General features: G+C 35.1%; 1 protein-coding gene across 2 annotated transcripts; it reads right to left on the bottom strand.

Moving 5' to 3' along the window:
- Positions 1-6,783: 6,783 nt before the first annotated feature.
- LOC126755048 (dnaJ-like protein 60) lies at positions 6,784-7,902 on the bottom strand. Of its 2 annotated transcripts, none has more exons than XM_050467330.1 (5): positions 7,741-7,902; positions 7,565-7,676; positions 7,304-7,506; positions 7,104-7,250; positions 6,784-7,045 (listed from the first exon to the last, which is right to left on the bottom strand). In XM_050467330.1, exons 1-5 carry the CDS (start codon positions 7,791-7,793, stop codon positions 6,877-6,879), a joined length of 684 nt encoding a protein of 227 aa, XP_050323287.1. In that variant the 5' UTR covers positions 7,794-7,902; the 3' UTR covers positions 6,784-6,876. The 2 variants fall into 2 exon arrangements, with proteins under 2 accessions (XP_050323287.1, XP_050323288.1); XM_050467331.1 differs by having other exon boundaries at positions 6,784-7,027; positions 7,741-7,901.
- Positions 7,903-8,635: the final 733 nt, after the last annotated feature.

Raw genomic sequence — 8,635 nt, 5'->3', positions numbered from 1 at the left:
GAAAACAGAACACCAGGAGATGGTGAACCCGATTCCACAATCGATGAATATGTAGCTCTAATAGCAATTACCCGTCTGAAGATAAACAAAGCGGTGGGGCCAATGGATTGTCGGCCGAGTTATTAAAATACGAGTGCAAAAACTGATAAGAAGCATGCAACAGCTTCTTTGTAGAAAGATGCGTAAGATTTATGGCCCTTTGCGCATTGACAACGGCGAACACCGCAGTCGATGAAACAATGAGCTGTGTTAAATATAAGACGACATTGACATAGTTCATAAAATTAAGAGACAGCAGCTACGCTGACTAGGTCATGTCGTACATATGGATGAAAACACTCTAGCTCTAAGAATATTCGACGCAGTACCCGCCGGAAGAAGCAGAGTAAGAGGAAGACCTGCCCTCAGTTGGAAAGACCAGGCGGAGACGGACCTGGCTGCACTTGGAATTTCCAATTGGCGCCAAAAGCGTAAAGGAAGAACGACAGGCGCGCTGCTGTAAACTCGGCTACAACCGCGTAAGCAGTGTCCACGCCAATAAAGAAAAGAAGATGCTAAAGTCTGCATGGTAGGGATGAGCGATATTTCAATACCGGTGATTTTTCCACTGTGATTGAAAAACGCGATTTTTTAAGAGAACAGTTTAATAGGGTTACTTGTAATCATACTTGTATTAGCAGAAAAGTAGCATGTATGGTAAATAAATATATATTAAATATATATTAAATAAATTAATTAATATTCATTCTTCATTCAGAGGATACTAGTTTTCCTGATTGGACTTCTGGGAAACGATTCTTTTACATATGACTCAAGCAGCTCACGACTTCGGTCTCTGGCCAAGCCTGGGTAGCCTAAGAACATCCGTTCTGCGAAACAATAGGGTTGTGCGCTGGGTTTGGGGCCCGCCACGTAAAAAGCTCACCCCAATGAAAAACTACCAATTCATTTTACTATTTGGTCTATTTTGCTTTGGACTTCTGGACATCACTTACTCTTCTAGCCATGTATTCTGCAAAATTTTTTGTAAATTCTTGGGAGATTTTGCTCCATTCTTCAATCAAAGCCTTATTTAGGTCGTCCTTGCTTGAAATGTCCTTCTGCTTAATTTTTCGGTCAAGGTGCTCCACAGATGCTTGATAGGATTAATGTCTGGGGTCTGAGGAGCGTTATCCAGAGTTTTGGTGTTCGATATAACGGCCACTCAGTAACAAATTTGGACTTGTGTTTAGGATCTTTGTCCTGTTGAAAGATTCAGTTTCCTGATAGGCCTAATTTTTCAATGCTTTGAGCAACGTTATTTTTTAAAATGATGAAATAATCCAATTTGTTAATCGTGGACTCATTCAAAACCAAATTCCCAACACCGGCTGCTGCCATACAAGCCCAGTCCATAACTGAGCCTCCACCGTGCTTTACGGTGTTGCTAACACGGTTATCATAAAAGGCTTGTTTTTTGGATCGCCAAATTTTAGGAGGTTTTTTCGACTCAAATATTTCGAATTTGCTTTCGTCCGTATAAAAAATGTTTTCCCAGAAGTTTGCAGCCTGATTTATATACTTTTTTGCAAATTCCAAGTTCATCTGTTGATTCGCCTTTGATGTATAGGGCATTGGGCGTAGTACTAGTCCATGCAAACCGCTTTTGTGCAATGTTCTCCTGATTGTACTGGCACTTACTGGTTTAACCGATGTCTCCGCTATATCTTTTGATATTAGAAAAGCGTTTGAAGCTGGTTTTGTTTTTACTTCTCATACTATTGATAGCGCAGTGTCAATAAGGCTCTTTGGTCGGCCCGGTCGTGACAAATTTTCAACAGTCTTATGTTTACCATATTTATCAATAATTTTTTTTATTGTGCAATAGTGTCTTCCAACTATTTCTCTGATTTCATGCAAAGATTTACCTTTTTTATGCAAATCTAATATGATTTTTTAACCGTTTCAGTGGTTGTTCGCTTACCCATGACAAATTTTGATATTTTAACGACTTAACCTCAAAAAAGACAACAATGATATAAAAAAATATGTTTTACTATACTCACTCTCTAGGATAGTAACGGTTTTCAAAGGATATTTGGCGTTGCCCCGAAATAAGTATTAAAAACAAACAACGGTTGCTGTCATGATTACTTTTTTTTACGCGAAAAAGTGTGAGAATTTTTAGTTTAAGTGAATTATTTTGGCTGTGTTTAGTTTTTGATTATTATTGATACTAATTTAAACTCTTATAATATGGGCCTTGAATTCTTTAATAAAACTTTTATTATTGTATTAAAGATTGCGTTGTAATAAACACTTTAATTTTGATAGAATTGCTGTTTACTTATTACTGGAGTGTTGATATTATGATTTGAGATATACAAAAATATTTTTGAAGCATTGCACAGAGCAGTGCAATATTTAAACGGGAACGATGAAGTATATATGCGTACAATTTCAAACTGATCCTTCCTAAAAATAATAAAATTGCTAAACATTGGGAATAGTAGAATAGAACTGCAACCAAATACACAGTGCAATAAATTAAAACTGGCTCAGTAATCATTCGGTGAATAATATATCACGTGCATCCCAAAAGACTGATGCCATAATCTTGCCAGCCGATTTTTTGTCTTTCCACGCTTGATTTCATAATATGCAGCCCACTAGGCTGACTATCGATTGGACTCGGTTGATTTCACTGGTGCACAGCCCAAATTCAACAGGATTTTTCCCCCAAAAACCAATGCGTTATTAACGCACGAAATACTTTTAGATTAATTTTTTTTTGTAAACTAACACAAGTTCACCAAAACTAATACAAGGTCTGTCGCAAAAGAAACAGGACTGTTAAAAAAAAAACAACAAAAAATTAAAATTTTTCAAAAGTTATATTTTTTTATTCAAAGTAGTTTCCTTGTGCTTCGATACAGCGTTTAGCACGGTCAATTAGCATTTCAAATGAGTGTTTAAGGTCATTTTTCGGAATGCTCTTGAGAATATCGGTCGTCGCCTTTTGGATAGCTGAAATGTCCTGAAACCAGTGTCCTTTAATGGGCAAATGAAGTTTTCCAATTAGGTAAAAATCACAGGGTGCCAGATCAGGTGAGTAGTGTGAGTGATTTAAAAAGTCAGTGACAAGCGTCGACCGTTGACACGGCGCATTATCGTTCAACAGGCGCCAGGACCCTGCCTCACGGTATTGTGGTCGAGCACGACGAATGCGTGACAAAAGACGCTTCATAACACCAAGGTAAAACACAGCATTAATCGTTTGGCCAGGTGGGACGAACTCTCGGTGTACAATACCCTCGGAATCGTAAAACAAATCAGCATTGTCTTTATTTTTGACTTCTGAAGACGACCGACTTCTGATCTTCACAGAGGTCCTCACGACCTTCTTGGAATCGCTTAAACCACTCATGCACATTACTACGGGATAGGCACTGATCACCATAAACTTTTTTCATCATTTGAAATGTTTCAGTAAACGTTTTCGCAAGTTTAAAACAAAATTTAATATTTGCTCTTTGCATTTTACGACCGATGACCAAAAGCTGCTGTCACTTTTTGATCGATAACATCGATTGCAGTTGTCCAATTGTCTTCAAATTTTTACGAAATATCAACAAGAGATCAAACTTTTTATTTCATATACCCACCAATAGGTGGCGCCACCAGAAACAGTTATATTTAAAAAGTTCTGTTTCTTTTGCGACAGACCTTGTATGTATACATTTTTATACCAGACTTTCAGGAATACAAAACCAGACTTAAAATGAAATTGGGATTTTTTGATTGAAAATTAGAGTTTTTTTCGATATTACTTCAACAAAGGGAGATAATATAAACATTTTAATAATGTGTTTGGGACATAAGAAGGTAAGGTTCTACCAAATTTCCTGAAAGTAAAAAACATTTTGTAAAGATAAAAATGAAAAACCCAAGAGATTGCTTATTTCAATTTTTCACATACATTTTGAGGTTAAGTGCAAAAAGTCTTCATACAAAAGTTATAGACTTATTTATTACCTGCAACATTGCCATACAACTTTCTTATATATATGTCGTAGTTTTTCTGGAAATCGAGATAAGCCATTCTTAACCGTTAAAAACCAACCACCCGCCTCTCCTTCCTTTTCCGACCACAAATCACCCGGAAATAATTTTTGCTTTTATACATTATTTGCTATTTTAATTTAACGGTTACAGAGGTATTTGCCGATTGTTTTAACTTTTAATTTTTTTAACTTATTTTCTTTTAGTTTCCTTAAAGATAAATGATTTGGGGCTGTTTTCATACCGTGTTTTGGGACCTCTTCATTATTTGATGGAATAATGAATGCACAAAAATATGCGACATTGGTTAGCAATTTTTGAGTACCCCTAATCTAAGAGCGTCATACCATCGTACAAAAGAGCTAAATTTAGGTAGGAATCAAATCGTGTATAAAAATCTATACAATATTGGTGTATATGATCTTATTCAGCTCGAATTTTTATTTTAGTTGGCTAATACATTCAAGGATCTAAAGATTCAACGCTTTGATTGGCCTCGAAACTCGCCCGATTTAAACCGTTAAGTTGCTAAACAGCAAACAACAAATAAAAGTCAATTGATAAAATTTTAGATCTGGTTTTATATGGTCCCGTTATAAAGAAATCAATTGATATCCTAGTGAATCCCATGCCTTCAAGAATTACGACAGTTATTGAGCTAAAGAAGGAATGACTCGTTATTAGAAGAACTTATTTTGAAGTCTATATTTCTACCGTTAGTGGTGAAAATGATTTAGTCGCCTTAAATGAACTTCACATTGTATTCTTTTTATTAATCTATACTTTTGGGACTCTTTAAATGATCAAGATGGCGAGACGAGTTGAAATCCGGATCTCTGTCTGTCCGCCCGTCCGTCTGCCTACTGCCGTCTGTAACTTGAGTGAACATTAAGACATCGTATTGAATCGCATTCATAGAAGGACGTAATTCGACAACTTCCACGCCCACAAAACGCCATTAGACGAAAACTTATAAAAAGTCATAACTGAGCACTAAATTAAGGTATAGAACTGTACTTTAAGACAGAGAATCGCAATAATAGGGGTGGGCTAAAAATTAAATAAAAGTGAGCGTGACCTACCCGTCAAATAGGTTTAATGTAGATATCTCCTAAACCACTAAAACTCCAACAACCAAATTCACCTAAATAGAAAAAATATTATGATAACCCCGACCACTCCCCTTATATCGGTTCCGTTATAAGGTACTAAAAGATAAATCAATAACTAAATACGTTAGAAACATACAATTTTTCCCCCCAGATCATAAGAGAGGGCTTTAAAGGAGCCGAGGTCAAACTTGGGCGATGGGCGTAGCACCGCAAAGTTCGGTGTAGTATAACATTCTTCTTAGATTCCTATATTAATGTATTAAAATGAGTAGGCTACAACCACGCCTACTTCCAATATAACACAATTTTAAATTTTAATTGATTCTTTCACCGTCTAAATAAAGGTGAAATTAATATAACGGCATAAAACTTTGCACGAATAGTGCCTTTTAAGTTAGTGTTACCTTATAACCAAAAATGTCCTAACTTTTTACCGAAAATATCAGTCAATGTGTGAGATATATGTGGCCTGGTCTACGAAAAAGGAACTAACGTGCGAAAACTAGTTTTCTGGGAAACACCGCTATCTCGTTATTTCTCCGTTCACCGTTATTTCTCGGTATCTCATTAATTTTGACACCTAAGCCCCCTTTCCGTAGACCAGGTCACATATGTATATTGAAATTCAGAGAGAAAATTTCAGTTTTTTCTTCATGGATGCCATTGGAGCGATAAATCTCGCAAGCAACAAAATACTTTTACTTAAAAAAATTCACAATTACAGCTAAAGGCTTAACCAATACTTATATAGTAAGAATTTGGAGGCTCTGTGTTTTTCATTACTCTATAAAAATTTCGAAAAAATCGCCGTCACACGGGATAACTCCTTTAATATTATCTAAGCTTGTAAAACGAGGTCTCTTTGAGGTTCTTTTTTGTTTCTAAAACAGTAAAAAGTCACACGGAGCCATGTCTGGTGATTTTGGAGACTGGGACATCGATACATCTTAGTATGTTGACTAAATACGGATTGACAAAAAAACATGTTACACTCAATTGCTCTTCGAGATGATGTTGATCCTTGTTAATTGTGACAAAGTGGTATGCATAAATATGATGTCTATCTAGAAAATCATCTTAAAGAATATCGACTGTCTTCCATACCTCCTTTAGTTTTTCAAGCACAATATCGTAAGTCAATAGATTCGGAAAAAGACTTGAGTATTGGCATTCAACGCCTGTAACTGATATGTAAGTAAAGTTCTGAAATATATTAATGAAATCCGGAGAAAATATTTTCCTCATAATAGTGTGCGCTTGTTCTAAAAAGGGGTAAAATCGGGTCAAAACTCTTTTAGCTCTCATATACCTCATTTAAAATTTTCGAACTTCAGGTTGACTTTATCTATACTAATATTATAATGAGGAAAGATTTCATTGAATGTTTGCTTGCATTGAATCCGAAACTGCTTGACGATTTGAAAAATTCTTTTACTGTTGGGAGTCTACACTATCTGTGGAAAGCTAGGGATCCATACTAAAACTCTAATAATGTAAAACAAGGTGTAAAAAAATTATCAAAAAACTTTCTTAAATCGAAAACTATTGATTATAGAACAAAAAATTTGAAAGTACAAAATGTTTACGTCCTTGATGTTTAGCGCATTGAACTAGAATTTTGTACAAGAAATTTTGATTACAATATCACATGTATTTTTTTTATTATATAATATAAACAATTATATTAAAATATGTGCAGAATAAATTCCATAGGTCGTTGAACTTATCTTTCGTCCTTTGACATTCGATTCAGCATTCGCCGTAGTTGTTCTTCATTGCCATATTTTTCAGCGTCCGCACGAATCGCCGCATGATAAATCCCCGCCTCCGCTGATTTAGCATCTAATTTTTGGCGATTAAAAGTGAAGGAGTGACTGAAGAAATAATAAGTGCTATGTTATATATAATTGGTGGATTTATCTTGAATGATGGATCTACATATGTTCTTACTTTACGGAAACAAATCCAAATATTGCCCCAGCAATTCCTAAAACTGCAAGAGCAATGGCTACTTTCAAATTAGATACTCGCTCTAAACCTTTCACCCCATAGTAAGGCCCGGGATTTGGATCGAAGTTTGGTTTTATTTCCCATGGCCTAAAACGAATTCACTGGTTCTAGAGATGTACAATTTGGATATGTATACATACCTATGTATTTCAGCGGAGTGCATATTTTTTACAGCTCCGGACCTCGATCTTTGACCAGGCCGTAGCACACCTGCGTCCCATAATCGTTGGTCATATGCTGAACGTGATTTGGGTTTGCTGAGAATTTGATAAGCTTCTGAAATCTTTACAAATTGCGCTGTTTGTTTAGGATCTGGGGTGATCCCTTTGACATCGGGGTGAAACTGGAAGATATTTATATACATTATTATTTTAGAGATATATTGTATATTTTAGACGTACCTTTTTTGAAAGTTGTACAAAAGCATTTCGTATTTCTTGGTTACTACAATTTTTCTGCACTTTAAGTATGTCATAATAAGTTTCCCCATTTTGCACACTACTGTGCCGAATTCTATGTGTAAGAAAAATAATTTGAATCTGTTGCAGAAGTACTAAGTATATCTAATTCATCTTACGCAGTTTGTATACGCCTCCAATACGGGCTTTTATTACAGATAATATTTTGCATTTTATAATAAATAATTTCAAACTACTTGAAATTTTATAAAATTTTAAAGAAATTTAAAAATAACACTTCCGTAACAAAATACAAAATTAAAAATAAAAAGGCAATCAGCTGTTACAGCAAACAGCCTGCTTTGCAAAAAATGTAAACAGTATATGCAGTGATGCCAGAAACACGAAATTTCAGCAATGCTTCAACATAAAGTACCTTTCTACCAATCTTGAATTGACATAGTTAGCTCTGAAACAATATACCGGGTTTTCCAATAGGGATGATATGATTTCTATATTTTTGCATTAGAATCATCTTCTCCGATTACGATAACTTTCATCTGAGTGGTGCGGTAAATAAACGAAACTTTCGATTCCAGTGCGAAGAAAATCCACAAATTATTTATGAACAGCCATTACGTTTACCTAAATTGACAGTTTGATATGGTTTTTGGTCTGATGGAATCATCACTCCGTTGGAAGAAGCTAATTGCCAAGAACGCGGCGGAAAAATTAAACGCATGTTTTTTAGATTTCAAATGTATTGAGAAATTAGATCTCTTAATAAAGATATATCAACATCGAGCAAAAAACGTTAAAATAAAAAAATAATAACATAAAATCAAGAACAATATTTTTTGTTGGTTCAATTACGTCAATGTTGTCGTAACCTGATTTATGCATCACACTTTTTAACGAGAAATAATCTGTAAATCTGTTCCATTCTAATAATTTAGAATGTTTTTGTTGAACCGAGAGCTTAGACCATTTATCTTATGTGATTGACTGTGTTAAAAGCTTTTGACTAGTCTAACGCTACTAGGATTTTCCTCTTACAGGTAACGATGGGAGTAA

Source organism: Bactrocera neohumeralis, chromosome 4, assembly GCF_024586455.1.
Source record: "Bactrocera neohumeralis isolate Rockhampton chromosome 4, APGP_CSIRO_Bneo_wtdbg2-racon-allhic-juicebox.fasta_v2, whole genome shotgun sequence".
NCBI lineage: Eukaryota > Metazoa > Arthropoda > Insecta > Diptera > Tephritidae > Bactrocera > Bactrocera neohumeralis.
This window is presented reverse-complemented; position numbering and strand designations above follow the sequence as displayed.